The sequence below is a fragment of the Serinus canaria genome, chromosome W, assembly GCF_022539315.1.
Source record: "Serinus canaria isolate serCan28SL12 chromosome W, serCan2020, whole genome shotgun sequence".
Taxonomy (NCBI): Eukaryota; Metazoa; Chordata; class Aves; order Passeriformes; family Fringillidae; genus Serinus; species Serinus canaria.
The window spans coordinates 17,396,991-17,413,725 of record NC_066342.1 but is presented as its reverse complement, the minus strand read 5'-3'; the positions used below and the strand labels follow the sequence as shown (position 1 = coordinate 17,413,725).

Sequence of the window (16,735 nt, the reverse complement as noted above, 5' to 3'; positions counted from 1 at the left end):
AAGTAGTATGATAAATAATATAATTGTTAGATGTGATGACTGTTTAGTAATTAAAAATAATTATTGTATAATCATAGGAAGAACCATGAGAAACTGTATGTTCCTAATCTAAGGAGGCTATGCTTGGCTGAAATCTATGTATACAATTGAACAATACAAGTTTAATAATTAACATGAAAGTTATATAACGGTAGAATATAAAAGCATATCCATCCCGAACTTATGTCGGAGTCAGATTTGGGTTTGTACACCTGACACCCAGAGCTCTTCAATAAAAGTACCTGTATATAATCATTTCTCGTGATTATGTGTTCCTGAACGCTAACACTAAGTTACACCCCATTGGCTCCTTCCCCTGTTCCTATGCCTGAACATAGGTGTTCCTGAGCCAATCCCTCCCTTTTCCCTGATTGGGCCTCACCTTTGTACTGCCCAGAGACCAAGGTCAGCCCTGGGAGGCCCCTGGGGGGAGGGAGGTGTACCCTCGGGCAGTGTGTGTCTGAGACCTGAACATCTCACTTCATGGCTGAATTAAACATCTATGGATATTATGCAAAAGCCTTTTTTGCTTCTTTACCCTAGACTTTGCTAGCAGCCATTCAGGCTGTAACAGCATCACCTGCAGCATCCCAGACTCAGATCAACCAGCTCAATATAGATTCATCGGCTTGTCAGGTGAGGCCTTTTCTCAGATTGCAGAGGCTTTGGAAGCACAAAGACTCAGTGATTATTTCTGGTTCTGATTCCTCTGCTGGCTGTAAGGGTTCTGCCTCCCCATCGTCATCTGCTGTGTAGCAGGCCCAGGGCCAGCTACGGCTCCGTGGAGGAATGTTTAGAGATAGGTATTTGCTGAGTCATAGGAATTGAACCAGCAGTCCTCACTCTGGTCCTCCAGGCCTGCTTATCTCTCTGTGACCCCATAGGCTAGTTTCCCTAACCCTTACTAATGGTCAGTTTCCAAGCCCCCCATACCCTATAAAAGGGGCTGTCTTGGCCCATTTTGTTTGAAGAGCTGCATTCGGACCCTTCGCGAGACCCTCAGAATAAACCATCGTGGAACATTCTGAACCCAGCCTTCTCCTCTCTCATTCGTCTGCCTTCCAGTAGCCATGGCCAGCCACAGCCCCTACAAGCAAGCTAAGAGCTGAAACCATAAAAGAGCTGATATCACTAAGAGCTGACAATCACTGAGCTTGCTAAGGAGCCACGGCTGTGTGGTAGTCTGGCCTAGGGCACTCAGCCCCCGAAGGGCTGAGGTATCCGGCCTTAGGACTACTTGCCTGGGGCGCTTTAACCCTACGGGGAACCAGCTGTCCGGCTAAGAAGCTAGCCCCTGTGGCTTCATTATTTTACACTGCTGGGTGAATGGATTTGGTCTTATATTTCCTACTCTGGACAGGGGTGACTACTCCTGGCTTAGGCTGTCCTTCTGGTTTAACTGCAGCTGAGTGATTGTGGTGTCTGTAGATTTGTCCTTCCTCCCCTCTGTCTGTAGCTGTTGCTGTACAGTAACAAGCAGTGTGCAATAAGCATTAGCCGGGATCCAGTACAATGCAATGAGTTGCTTCTCTTTGGAGCTGCCATTTCAATTTTCTTTCAGATATTTTCCTACCTTAGCTGGGTTCTCAGTTTGTTCAGGGGGAAAATTCCAAACTATTGGGGCAGAGTATTTCTTCAGGACCTGGCCTACATCCTCCCACATCCCATGCCACTCAGGATTTTCCACCATTGGGGCAGATCTCTGGGCAACCTCCCTGGAAATCTCAGCCCTATTTCTAAATGTGTTGGTTTTGGTAGCAGGGGGGCCACAGAGGTGGCTTCTGTGAGAAGCTGCTAGAAGCTTCCACCATGTCTGGCAGACTCAGTCCCTGGTGGCTCCAAAGATGGACATGCCACTGGCCAAAGCTGGGCCAATTAGAGAGGTTGGTAACACCTCTGTAATGACACATTTAAGAAGAAATCAAAACAAAGCATGTGGCACAGTTTTAATTCCACCAAGAGAAGAGCAGGGTGAGAATATGTGAAGGAAACAACTATGCAGACACCAAAGTCAATGAAGAAGGAAGGGGAAGAGGTGCTCCAGGCGCTGGAGCCAAGATTCCTCTGCAGCCTGTGGTGAAGACCATGGTGAAGCACGTTGTTCCCCTGCAGCCCATGGGTCCATGGGGATGCAGACACTCACCTGCAGCCATTGAGGAGAACCCCATGCTGGAGCAGGTGGATGCCTAGCGGAGGCTGTGATCCTGTGGAAGGCCCATGGAGAGAGAGGCCCTGCTCCCAGGCTGGAGCAGCCTGTCCTTGGAAGCCTGCACCCAATGGAAGCTGCAGCAGAGGAGTGAGTGAACAGCTTTGGTGGGTGCCTGACATTAGACCAGTGTCAAGCCGTGAACACCATACAGAGGAGACATAGCAGAATTAGCAGCAAAAATATGGTGCCTTTAATATTCATAGGGAAATGAACATTCTCAATAATTGATGTGTCAGACCTGAAGGAGGAGAAGGAAGGGAAAGGCTGGGAAAATTCATTCCCTACTGTTCCCCAACTGCCTGGGTGTGATTATTAATAAATCCCCAGAAGTGTAGGGGGATACAATATAAGAAAATAAAGTTAGTATAGAGAGTAATCTTACCCCTTAAGGAGTTGCAGCTGAGCCAATTATTAGAGATTAGGAACAGGCCTGACTTTAACAGGCCGCAGCTGTAGCCAATAAGAAGAAGAGTGTTATAAAAGAGTGGATTGGTTGGTTGAGAGGGAATGTGAGTCAGTTGGCTACTGCGAGAAGAAGGAAGAGTCAGTGCTTAGATGAGCTGCCTACGAGAAATATTGAGGAGCTACGAAACTCTTGCAATATGGAACCTTTGCAATATAATGATAATAGAACCCTTGTGATATAATAACAACACAGAAGTAGCAGCTGAGATCAGAACAGGCAAACAGCAATGAATACACGTAACAAAAAATCCTCATTGCCTCTGATGTTATCTTTACATAAGCTGATATTGCAGAATGTAGCAACAAAGCAATCTTGGTTTGTGTCCCTGTGACAAAGAGCCAGATCTTGGGCAAATTGTACCATTGACACTGACAAGTATACAAGCCTAGGTGCCACAGTCCCATGATTAGACTGAACAGCATTGTGATGAGTGAGTTATGTACCCAGTACCAAATGTTTTGGACAAAATTGTTATTTTTTCACCTCCTCTCTTGTTCCATTTAAGTTGCATGCCAAAATTGTCTTAGTTTAAGACAATTGACGAGGTAAGCACTCTGGAATGAGTTGCCTCTCCTTATAGTATTAACCAATCCCTTTTTTCCAATAAGGATGAAATATGCGTAGATATAAGTGGAAAAAAAACAGTTTATTGACAAACAAAACTGCAACAGGCAAAGAATAACAGTAAATAATCACTAGATACAAATTTGTCAAGTCTCACGAACTCCACGGGAATAAAGAGAAACCCAAAATGGTGGAATCTCCCTCCCTTCCAAGATGGTGGCCTTCGCAGGTGACTACACTGTCTAGGAGACAAAGGGAAAAGATGGTGGACCAAAAGAAACCCTCCCAGAAAGATAGGAGCTTACAAAGCAGTTCTAGTGGCAGATGAGAATTGCTGGTGCATGTGGGATCAGCACTGCTTCTTCCTGCTGCCTGCTAGACTCCACCAGTGTTGGTGCTGCTGTACTCCAAGCTTCAGGTGTGTTGGGGGGTGGGCACTGGGACTGGCTCAAGCTTCGTGACACGGACAAGGTTTGCAAAATTAGCTCCGAAAGAGTTTCTGATGGCGAAATGCAGTTTTTCTGAGTTGCTGCTGTTGCAAACCCAGAAAAAACCACCTGAGACAACCTCCAGTGAAGCAGGGCCCTAAGCAAAAGCCACCAGGCAAAAGAGGACTCAGCTTGGGTGTGCCAACTTTTTTAAGGGACTGGCGCCTTCCAATGTCATTATTCCATTTCCAGCTGAGATGATGGGAATTGAAGAGATAGTAACAATTTTTGAGCACAGACAGATATGGAATACAACAGCATTTTGGGTTACTATAGCATCCCATGAACTCTCTCCTCTCAGTCAATTCCCAAGTCCTCTGCCCTGGCAACAGCAGTGACTACCTACCATAGAGTAGTCCTCCTGGGGGGAAAAGACCGACTCCCACATGGACTTTCCCTGGTTTCCCCTTTCCCTGTCCCCTCACTGGCTTGGTACCACTGGTGGATGCCCCCCCTCCCCTAGAGACCAATCCCCTTTGCCCTGCCCTTAGCTCCACCCCCCACCCCTTCCCCTTCTTAAGCTGCCTGTACCACGTGGTTGCCCTCTTTCTCGTTGGGTTCCCTTCAGCCACATGTCATATATTTTGCTGGAATCAAACCTTGCTAAAAGGAGCTTTTCTTGCCTCTCTCACTGAGCCAGCTGTGGTGAGTGTTGTGTGGGGATCTGACTGCACTGCCTGAATGTTAACTCAACCTGCTTTTCTACAGGAGAGCTTTGTTGGGAACAGATAGTAGGCAGCAGCACCCACCATTCAACACCCACATTTTTAGGTTACACAGGATAGCCTACAAGACCTTTCTGGATTCTCCAGAAAGGGCCAAACCTGTGTGGTTGTGTTCCTTCCAGACAACATCGAGAGACATTAGCCAAGGATGTGCTAGATAGCTCTTTATGCACAAGAAAGAAGATGAGGAGCATTGAGAGCACCAAGAATGGCACTGAGAACTTCAGACGTGCTACGGAAACACAGCAGCAAGCCCCTGCCTGAGCCTCAGAAGAAATGGCGCATGTCATCCCCTCCCTTCCAAAAGCTTTGACACTTGTTGATGTAGTCAACCAACTCTGGAAGAAGAATGGAGACCTCAAAGGGAACTCAACTACTGCAATTTTCACAAAAAATCATGTCAGAAACTCTCCCTTAATCGGGAAGACCAGCATCACCCTGTCCACTCTACACAAATGAAAACTGAGGGTGACAAGATGTCATCTCATATGAGTCACTAGTGATAGCAGGCCTAGAAGATATCTTCTTCCATCCTCAGTAAGCAGCAACAATTTTCCTAAATCAGGCAGCAAAGCAGTGAAGCATTTCACTCCCAGATCTTCAGACACTCATGCAGGTAGCTGCTTCATGAGGCAAGGTGCTGCTTCATGAGATGTATCCAAAACAGAAGTCCCAAAGTTAAATCTATACATTAGCTAAAGTACTTCATTTCTTTTTCAGCAGTCCTCTCCAACTGTAACTGAACAGGACTGCATTCACTACACGGAGGGGGTGTCACCCAGCAATTACAGGCAGGAAACCATTAAGTGACTGGTTTTCTTAGAGCTGCTTTTTGATCATGGGCAGGTCACCCCACCTAAAGATTTCATTTCTTCCTCTGTCAGGCAGGGCTACACCAACCTATATTGATTGGCAAAGCCTCAGAGTAACTCCCCATCTTTTACTTTCTCTTTTTCTTTTGGAAACAACAGTGATTGCAGCATCTGCCAGCACCCACTTGTCCCAACAGGTCTTCAGCATGGTGGCCAATCTCAATGAAATTCAGTGTACAAACTGGACTTGGACTATGACACAAGCAGGTCAATGAGATGGAGAACCTCAAACTGCCCCCAGGATCATCCCTCACATTTTGCTTCAGATCTGAACCCAAGGATGGGCAACTAAAGCCAGACACAGGCTGTCTACCAGCATGGGGAAATAAATTACATCTTTTGTCAAGAGATCCTGCCAGCCTCTTCACAAGCAGTACTTCCTCGCTCTGCAGAGCTGATCTGGTTAGTCAAGGATTTGGGGCATTACATGCTTCCTGCTCTTGTCAGCAGATTTAAGACAACTTCACTGCTGACTTGAGAAGTTTATATGACAGCAGTGCTGGTTGCAGGAGCCTCAGTCCAACTCTGGACCTAGTGATGTGGCCCCTATCCAAGACCATGATCCCTTGCCACCTGCCTCTGCAGCATCCATAGAGGAGGATCTCCTGGTGTTTGATCCCAAGAAGCACTGATGACTGCAAAAAAAATTTCTGGAATTTCAAGAGAAATCTGCACTGATATTTTGGCTTTTCTACTTTCTATCAAATTTAGTTCTACTCTGCATTGAAATCTGCTGTTTCCCAAGAGACAATGTTCACATATCACCCCATCCCTACTACTGCCTTTGCTTTGGCAATGTAGCAGCTTTTCTAACCATGACTACATGCCAAGGGCACGTACTTATAGGACAAGGGGGAATAGCTTCTCACTGAAAGAGGGCAGGTTTAGATTAGATATTAGGAAGAAATTCTTCATTGTGAGGATGGTGAGGCACTGGAATAGGTTGTCCCGAGAGGTCATAGATGCTCTATCCTTGGAAGTGTTCAAGGCCATGTTGGATGGGGCTTTGAGCAACCCGGTCTAGTTGAAGGTGTCCCTGCCCATGACAGGGGGTTTGGAACGAGATGGTCTTAAGGTCCCTTTTAACCAAAGCCATTCTAAGATTCTGTTAAAAACTTAATGAAAGGAAGTTGTTTGACCCTGAGGTTAGAGCATGGTGCTAATAACATCCAAGGTCATGTGTTTGATCCTTGCATGGGCCATTCACTTAAGAGTTGGACTCGATGAGCCTTGTGGGACCCTTCCAACTCAGAATATGCTGTGATTCTGTGATATAGTTGGAAGCCAAGTGTTCATCATCAAAGGGGGTTTTGAGGTTCAGGCAAGACACATGGAAGAGAGACCCAAAAGATTTAAGTGGATCTGCTCTGCTCTCACCCCACATACAGCAGTCAAGGATACCTCCTCAGATGCAGGCAGGTCAGATGTCCTCATGATATAAAGCATGTTCTGCCTTTATATGTTCTGGTACTAGCACAGCATTGCACTTCTTTGAGTCACTGAGATATTTGTGATAGTTTCTTGTGATACATTTAATTTTGTGTGAATTTCTTATGCTTTCCTTATCAGTAAGGCTTAGGCTTCAGTTCAGACATCCTTTAGCAGAACGTGCCAGATTCAGTAACAGTGGTTCACAATACCTGCAAAGCCCTCTACATCTCCACACTACCAGACAGCATGGGACACTCAACAGCTTATAATCACAGAATAGTTTGGGTTGGAAGGGACCTTAAAGATCATCTAGTTCCAACCTCCTGCCATGGTCAAGGACACCTTCCAGTAGACCAGGTTGCTCAGAGCCTCATCTAACCTGGCCTTGAACACTGCTAGGTATGGGGCAGCCACAGCTTCTCTGGGCAACCTATGCCAATGCCTTATCACCCTCACAGGAAAGAGCGTCTTCAGAATTTCTAATCTAAACTTGCTCTCTGTCAGTTTGAAGCCATTCTCCCTTGTCCTGTCACTACATACCGTTATGAAAAGTTTTATGCTGTTAACTTGATGCCTCACCACCTCTGCCTGCCACAGGCGTGCTGCTGTTTCTACTGGCTTAGTGGGAAGGCAAGCCATCTCCTCCACCACCAGCTCCTCAGGGAGGAGAGAAGGATGCTACGAGCAGGATGTAGGATAATCCAGATGTGATCCACACACCTTCCTTCACTGCTCAGTAGATAGTCAACATGACTATCAACTGGAGAAACCTCTGATGTCCCAAATCATGCACCAAGTCCCTGCTGCACCTGGTGGGACATGGACACACATGCAAATAAGCAGTAAAATAAAGGCAGTCCTATTTACTGCCAACAACACAAGCTTTTGTTTGGTGATGATAGGTGAAAGCCAGCCACCATGGGGGAAGGGATGGACTTGGCCAGGAAGTAGGATTTTTAGCTCTCCCTCTCCCATCACCTGGAGAAATGGGACAAACCCACAGAGTTGCTGGTTTTTGTTCATGCCCTTTACATAAGGGGAGCCTGGGATAGAGCTGATACCAGGCCTGTAATGTACCAAGAGCTCTGCCGGCTGTCTAAACATGTACCATACCAGAAGTCTTTTACTTAATTAATTGGTCTCCAAATTATATCAAAGAGCTTCCTACTTGCAACTGCCTCACAAGGGGAATGCAAATAAAGTATTATAAAAAATCTTCCCATTGGGTCTTTTTGGGAAAAAAAAACCAAACATAAAAATATTCTAAATTATTCCATTATCTAAACTTTCCTCCTTTATAGAGGTAATGCAGTGCTCAGATATTATCTTGCGTACCTAAGTGGAGTAAGTCTTCACCCCAGAGGCTCACACAGTGCTAGCACACCTGGTGAGTATCGCTCAAACACAGCAGAGCTTAGCAGAGCACAGCCATGCCATGCAGCAAACAAGTGTTCACAATAGGAAACAAGAATTATAGATCAGCTGAATGTAGTTGTGAGGCCAGGATTTTCTCAGCACACCAGGAGTTCACAAAATGCATCTCATGAGATTCCCCTGTCACCGACATAGTTTATGAAAAATCCTTTACTTAGGAATTTTCCTCTCCTGAGAGCTGAGAAGCCTCAGGAACGGACTGTAAACAATTCTTATCTGCTGCTGTGGAATGCAACGGGGAGAAATCTGTGATTGGCCCCGTCAGACTGTTTGCAATTAAATGCCTATCACAATTCACCTGTTCGGCCCGTCTCGGGCTGAGAAGACTTCAGTTTACACATTCTATTCTATTCTTAGCATAGCCTTGTAGTGAAATCCTTCTCTTTATTCTTTTAGTATAGTTTTTATATCTTAAATATCATATCATAATAAATCAAGCCTTCTGATGCATGGAGTCAACTGTCTTGTCAATTCCCTCCTCCTGGGACCTCAGAAAACCACTGTAATAATTCCCCCATCAGCAGACCATCCTCTTGCAGTGACCTGCCCAGAGAACTGGAAAGACCAAATTAAAAGACTTCTAGAGGGAATTTTCTCAATTTCTAAGCCACTACTATGTATGGGATGCACAAGTGCTGATCTCCCACAGCTGCTAATAGCAGATGTTTCACCAAGCAGTGAAAAAACAACAACCAGAAATTATAATAAACTGCACCTAGTCCTCACCAGCAGCATTTCATTCATATATCAGCAACAGCAAGAGAAATGCTTGCCTGAACAGAAGAATGATAGCTTGCAGCTCCTCTTTGGTGCCAAGGAAAATTTGTTACTCACTGTTAAAGGAAACCAAACATGGAGAGAGATAATTACTAGCTCTGCTGCAGGCTGGGAGAGAACCCAAACACAGGGAAAACAGCTTGAGCATTGGTGAATGGTATTTGTATGTAGAAAGCAAGCTCCCTGTTTGAGGAGATCAAATAGGTTTAATTCAAAGGAAAAAAACCACAAAACACCACCCCTCCCCATATGTTGAAACAAAAGAGTGCACAGCATGAGGCAGATGGAAGATGTCGGGGCTGTGTTGATTGGAGTCAGGTAAGCATCACTCATGTATGGCTCCTGCATCCTCCTGTAGTACCCACCAGCTCAGCACATTAGCTGAGCCTTAGGGTGAAGAGCAAGGGACCTTCTACCCCAGGGTAAACATCTGGTCCTCTAATCACCCTTAGCAACCCAAGGAGGCTTGATGGAAATGGCTAGCTACACAGCTGAATATCAAGCAGCTAGCTGGAACATGGATGAGGTTTTGATGGGGAATATTTCTGAGCAGATCAAAACTATAATAAATTAGGTCCACAATTTCTTTTGGCACCTTCAGAGGTTCATCTGAAGCAGCATTTCCATACAGCATGCACCTTCCTACACAACAAGATCTTGTCTTTGTCAGATACAGGTGTTGGTATAGATATTCCCAGAATCCTTGCATGCAGACCCATGGCAGAGAGGGCTTGCATAAGCCCCCATCCCACAGCCAAGCAGTTTCCATCACACCTCTGAGCAGGAAGAAATTATACCCAAAATTAAAGTTGCAATAGGCATTGCTCCGACTGACACAGCCTCTTGTACACCTTGCAAGAGGCTCCCAGGTTTCTTCTCATGGATCCCACTCATGGGACTGAAGCCTGGAGGACATCAAGCAAGGCAAGAGCACCAAAATCACCAGCCTGAAGCCCCTTCTCCAGGTGGCACATGCATCAGCCACAGCTACTGCAAATGCCACTTCACCCTTTCCTTAGCTGCCTCAGTCTCAAATCTCCTCAGGCAAACACTGTTCTTACAGAGTCATTGGCCTAATGGTGGCGCAGTAGCTCCTTAACCAGCTGACAATGGTCAGAGCCATCGCTCTACCCTACCCAACCCTCTCCCATGCTAGTGCTCACGCAGAGGAGGGACAGCCACATCCAACAGCACTTGGTAAATACTGTTTACTGACATTCACACCATGTACAACCACCCAAACCAACTTACGCCTGGTTTCTGTCATTGCACACCAAACAGGTTCTTGGCACATGCAATTTTGCTTCTCCCAATTCACTCCCTCAGTTATTTAATCCTCTTCCCTACAACATTGTCCTTGTGTTGTGACATATAACCAAGAAGCCTAGCTACACAAAGATCCCTCATCCCAGCTATATCTCATACTTTCAAGTCAGCTTTGATGCTCCAAATAGGTTGCTTTCACAGGTGGCCACAAGAAGCTCTTCAGCAATAAATGAGACACTCCATATTTTTTCCCTTTTATCACAGAGCAATAAGCTCCTGGTCAAAAAATCCATCCTCACATTGGGATGTTGCTCATCTTCCATGGTTTGGGTGGGAATGAGTTTTCAGATGCCAAACAGAGGGACACATCTCCCCTGCCATGGGAAAGGGAAAGTTGGCAGCATGGGCAGGCTTCATGCTGATGGATGAGACAGTACAAGAACAAAAGCAAAGGTTTGGTGAGGAAGAACTAAACACAACCCCTACCTGACTGTCTTCATGAGATGATGAGCCCTTCCCTTGGGATAGGGAACAGCTGCCATCAAGCTGCTCACTACAATACGCTGTCCACTGTAATAGGAATAAAAAAAGGCATTGTCTAAAATAATAACCAGGAGAAAACTGCTGTGTCTGTCCACAGCACACAGCAAACACCATCTGGCTGCAGGCATCGCAGTACATGTGCAGCACTCCCTCATTTTAGAGGACAATCCCAAAGGCTTTGGCTAGGAAACACTCCACCTGCTGATGGCAAGCAGAGGGAAGATGGATGAACAATTACAGGAAGGCACCTGAAATGATGCTTTGCAATAAAATCCATCCCCAGTATTTCCTAGCAGACTCCATCAGTGTTTGGTATCTCAGGCATGTGGTATGCACCAAGGTGACTTGACAACTCTTTTCTATGGAGTCTTCCACGGAAAGTTGGGAAATTTCTGCTTTTCCCAACTCCATTCACTTCAGGGACAGATATAAGCCCTGAGCTTCTAGAAAAACTGTGGTTTTATTTTAAATAAAACAGAAAATGTGGCAACTGTGACGTGCCACTGGATGACAGCACTACTCTCACACCGGCTTTGCCCCATGGTGAAGGGCATGGACATCAGGGGTCTTCCCAGCCATGGGCTGCTTAGGTCAGCTTCCCCCAAGGTACCTCCACAAAAATAATTCAGTTTGGGGTAATTTGTTTTGTTGGGTTTTTTCCCTCAAAGAAAGGAAGGTCTGCATCATACTGAGGAAAACATAATATTATTTTTAAAAAGCATTTTTCATTAAACAAATATAAAGGATGTTGCTTAATCCTAAAGTAATTTTGTCACCCCTACCAACAAAGCTGAGACTGAACCTCAGTGACCAGCCCCATTTCTGAGGTCTTTCATCCTGGAAGTGTTTGGCTACTCCAGAGAGACTCACTGCTTGGATGCCATCACCAAGGCCGATGAGTTGAGAAAATGAAAAATCAATTCCATACAAGCAGCAACCACCTGAGAACTCTTTGACAAGTATGGATGAGGCCACAAAATAAGAGGAAGAGCCACCAATAGAACTGCCCATGATCCCTACACAGCTCTGCCCTTATTGGTTCTAGCTCACAGATGGAGGACCTCAGCCTCCTCTCATTAAAGAGCTGCTCATCACTCTCCTGCTACCTCTGCTGACCTACCTGGAGAAGCTCATGATACTGTCATGCCTGAGAACCTTCTACTAGACCTATCCCCATCTCCTTTAACAATTTTGAGTGCAACCACATGCCTGGAAAGGTTTCCCAAGGTACAGCTCAACTATTATTATGTCTACAGCCAAAAGAAAATTACATTTTCCCTCTGACTTTCCTCTCTTTCCTGGTGGGAGCAAGGTTGGAGACATCCCCACCATAGGAACATCCACACCTTGGAATTTTCTAGACTGGTGATGGATTCAGCCCTGCTGTGAGTGGTATGGAGGATGAAGCAGCATACAGTGTGCCTTCCATTCCTTCCCCCAGCACAGAGAGAAGTTATCGGGGGATGTGGTACCATCTGAGCGTCTCACACACATGGGTAAGTGTATTTATCCTCTCTCAGGAAAAACAATTTTACAGCCACAAGGAAAAGAACTGCAGAGAGATTAAGCAACTTGCCCAACATTAAAGATTAGGTTGCCAACAGAAACTCACAGTTAAAAACAATTTTCTTGGTCTCAGTCCAGTGCCTTCCACCTAAACCCATTCTTTTTCCTCTGGCTCTCATTAAGAGGGAACATGCCACTTTCAATCAGGCTGGCTTCCACCAGGGTTACTCCAGCAAGCTTCAGGATATAAGAGTGTTTATTCCTTGCTTTGCTAAGAAGTGATCAGGAAGAGAAAATCAGAAATTAAAATTCCTGATTATTTCTTATCCAAATTTGGGATATGAGGTGGAAAAAAACATCTTTGGGAAATAAGAATTCCTTCTTAATGCATCCTTTAAGACAGTAAACTGTAGTGACTGCAGAGACTTCATGGTTGCATGAAGCATGTTGAGGGCAATTGAGTCTGTAGGATGGTCTTCTTGTGTGAAGATTGGGTTTGACTTGAATCAATCAGTCAAGTACTTATGTCCTGAAAGACTTCATGTATTAATAGAATCACAGAATCCTAGAATGGCCTGGGTTGGAAGGAACCTTCAAAGCTCATCTAGTTCCAACCCCCTTGCCATGGGCACGCACACCTTCAACTAGACCAGGTTGCTCAAAGCCCCATCCAACCTGACCTTGAACACTTCCAGTGATGCACCTTGAGACCATAAAAACCAAAACCCAGTTGGCAGGAGACCTCTACCAGCTGGTTAGAGACCTCATATATAGCTGTGCAAGCAAGCTGCCCCAAATCTTGTGTTTTACTACATCTTGCCTAAGCTGGACGTTCATCCCCAATCCAGGCTGTAAGCCACCAGCATTCTCCAGCCCCTCTCCCACCCCACAATGCGCCCTTTGTCCACCTACCTGTGAGATGTAGGACTGTGTCTTCTCGCTCTCACCATCCCCGTCCATTTTATCCATCAGCAGCCCCTGGACCTGGTACTCCAGGACATAGCTGTCAATGAAATGTTCCAGCTCCTCGATCTCTTGAGAGTGGCTGCTCCCTGCCTCTGAGGAGGCTGATGCCACTGACGAGTTCTCCATCCCTTCAGGAGAGATGTCAAGAACAGAGTGGGCCTGAGAAAGCAAAATAAAAAGGGGCAAGAAATTATTTTCCACTAATTATAAAAAGGTTAAAAAAAACAGGAGCTGAAGCTTATTGGTTTCCAGGGACAGGATATTTTTTGCTGTACATCTACATTTCCAGTAATATTTATAATAATCCTAGGTGGTCATATTTAGAGTTTTCATGTGTGCAAAAAAAAGTCTAATTTCTGTAATATTCCTACATCTAAGGACAACAGACAGTTTTCCTGTCCTCCTTAAAACCTAAACTACTGAAAACCTCCAGACATGCACAAGAGGAAAACAAAATTTAAAAACTTAATTTGAAAAGTCCACAGCATTAGCTGTGCTGGATAAGGGTGAGTAGCTGGGGATACTGGGCAAGGGTGTGAGGAAGAGGATGATAACTGAAAAGCTTCTCTAAGACAGCAGCAGTAAATGGTGCTGAGTCAATGATGTGACTGCAAATGGTCAAGAGAGGAGGTTTGCACATGGAGGTGAAACAGACATCCCACTAGAATCTATTTTTAAAACCTCTCTTTCTTCAGGACAATGGCTCTATAGAAGATATACAGGCTTTATGATGCTCTCCTTCCTATTTTGTAGGAATGTGCCCCCTGTTGACAGAGTGACCAAATTATTCTTTGCTTAAAAAGGCAAAAAACCCTGAAGTTTCTCTCCCAATTTGGTACAAAAGATACCTCATAGGACCTTTGGGACTTCACCTCAGACCTGGGGCTGTCTGATTGGACAGAGGTCAAGAGGTCCTGCCTAGGTAATTCACTAGAAAAGGAAGAGAACAAAGGAAACAACTGCTTTTTTGGGGTGTTTTAGCAGGAGCAAGAACCTCTTGCCCCTGGCTTGGTTTTTCTCTGTAAGAGCTTTGTTATTTTGCCTTTTATTAAACCTTTTTCTGTTTCCAACACTACCTCAGAAGCCATCCTGCTAATTTTATGCCGTTCAGGGTAGCTGAGCTATCTTGGGTGTGATGGGTTTCTCTGAGAGCTCATACGACCTGGCTTGACGAGTACCACATCACTATTTCTCCATGGCTCAACAGGTATGAGGCTCTGGAACTAGAAGGCCAGACAACTGATGAGGTGGTTAAAGGTCCTTCTGGGATAGTGGGACATCTTAAAACAATATCACCTCTACCCTGCATCAAGACCTCCTCTGTTAGGAGGAAAAAAAGAGTAATTGTAATAGAAGATTCCTTTTTAAGGGGAACAGATGGCCCAATATACAGACCAGACACAACTCGCAGGAAGTCTGCTGTCTCCCAGGGGCTCAGATAAGGGACACCACTGGAAAACTTTCCAGTCTAGTAAGGCCTTCTGATTACTAGCTGCTGTTGGTTGTTCAAACTGGCAGTGATGATATAACAAAGAGAAGTCCAAGTACAATTAAAAGAGACTTCAGGGCCCTGGGACAATTGGCAGAGGGATCAGGAGCACAGGTAGTGATTTCCATTTCCTCGATTATTCCAGTAACAACAAATAGTATTGATAGATTTAGGCAGATCCATCAGAACAATGCATAGCTCTGAGATTAGTGTCAGGGGAAAAAATTTGGGTTTGTTGACTATGGGATGAATTACTCAACACTTGGTCTACTGAGGCCTGACAGGATGCACCTATCTCAGAGGGGCAAGAGAGTTCTAGCACAAGAGCTAGTGGGCCTTGTTGATAGAGTTTTAAACTAGCTTGGAAGGGGGAAAGGGATAAAACCAGGCTCACTAGTGATGAGTGATGGGATGGTGTGCAAAAACTTGAGGAAAGGAGCACTAATGAGATCCCTCAATCTACTTCACAAGGTCTTGGATACAATGTACCACACCGGAAATGTTTTGACACTAAGGCATGCAGCATGAGGAACAAACAAGAGGAGCTGGCATAAGTGAAACCTGGTGGGATGAGTCCTGTGACTGGAGTGCCCTGCTGGATGGTTCCAGACTATTCAGGAGGGATAGGCAGGGCAGAAGAGGCAGATAGGTGGCACTGTATGTAATAGAAGGGTATGTATGGAGCTCACAGTTGGCAATAGCACAGTTGAAAACTTCTAGGTAAGAATAAAGGGGCAAACAAATAATGTGGATGTCACTGTGGGAGTCTACTACAGATCTCCAAGACAGGACAATGACACTGACAAATTATTCTTTGAGGAACTAAGGGATGCTTCCAAGTAAACTGCCCTTGTCCTTAGGGAGGACTTCAGCTTGCCAGAAGTTAACTGGGAGCATCACACAGCTGGTACAACCTGTGCCAGAAGGTTCCTAAAAAACCTGGATGACAACTTTATGGAACAGGTCCTAAGGGAGCTGACTCGGAAAGATGCCCTCCTTGATCTACTGATTGTCAGCAGAGTGGAGACTGGCAGCTGTCTTGGCCACAGCGACCACGAAGTGATTGAGTCTAAAACCTCTGTTGACAGGAGGAAAAGTGCCAGCAAAACCTCACCCCCAGAAATGAGGAGAGCACACTTCAGGCTGCTCAGGGAATTAGTAGGTAAGGTCCCCTGGGAAAATGTTTTTGCAGGTGCTGGGGTCCATCAGTGCTGGTCACTTTTTAACCATCACCTCCTAAGGGCCCAGGATCAGGCAATTCCCAAATGTCAGAAGTCAAGCAGCCGAGGCAGAATGCTGGCTTGGCTGAACAGGGTCCTTCTCTCAAAAATAAGGCAAAAATGGAAGGTGTATGTCCAGTGGAAGAAAGGCCATGTGACATGGAAAGAATACAGAAATGCTGCTCACCACTGTAGGGAGAAAATTTGTGTGGCCAAAACCCAACTGGAGTTGAAGGTGCAAGAACTGTGGGGGGGCAATAAAGTTTTTTCAAATAAATTAATGGCAAAATGCAGTGTAAAAAAACCATCAGCCCATTACAGGTTGAGGATGGTCACCTCACAAACAGGGACAGAGACAAGGCAGAGGTGTTTAATGCATTCTTTGCCTCTGTCTTGAACACAGATGATGGACCAAGGGGGTCTCAGTGCCCAGAGCTGGAGGACCATGACTGCAAGAATGGTCAACTCCCAGTCAACCCTGAAATTGTGTGGAATCTGCTGCTCCAGCTGAATCCCTAGAAATCTATTTGGCCTGATGGGATTCATCTGAGAATATTCAAAGAGCTGGCTGATGTCATTGCAAAACCTCTCTCAATGATTTTTGAGCGGTCTTGGGAATCTGGAAAGATCCTAGCTAACTGGAAGCTAGTGAATATTGTCCCAATTTTCAAGAAGGGCAAGAAGGAGGACCCTGGAAATTACAGGCCTGTCAGTTTAATTTCAGTGCCTGGTTAAGTTAT

At 45.4% G+C, this 16,735-nt stretch overlaps 1 protein-coding gene across 2 annotated transcripts in view; it reads right to left on the bottom strand.

The window, feature by feature from the left end:
• The window catches only part of LOC108962568 (CBP80/20-dependent translation initiation factor-like), a 392,204-nt gene that overhangs the window by 359,290 nt on the left and 16,179 nt on the right, over positions 1 to 16,735 (bottom strand). Inside the window, exons 2-3 of one of the 2 annotated variants that reach the window (XM_050986366.1) lie at positions 13,233 to 13,445; positions 10,784 to 10,841 (exon numbers count right to left, since the gene is read on the bottom strand). In XM_050986366.1, coding sequence (XP_050842323.1) covers positions 10,784 to 10,841; positions 13,233 to 13,412 — 238 coding nt within the window. In that variant the 5' untranslated portion in view covers positions 13,413 to 13,445. Of the gene's footprint in view, positions 1 to 10,757; positions 10,842 to 13,232; positions 13,446 to 16,735 lie in introns of both variants that reach the window. The other variant, XM_050986368.1, reaches the window with a different exon arrangement.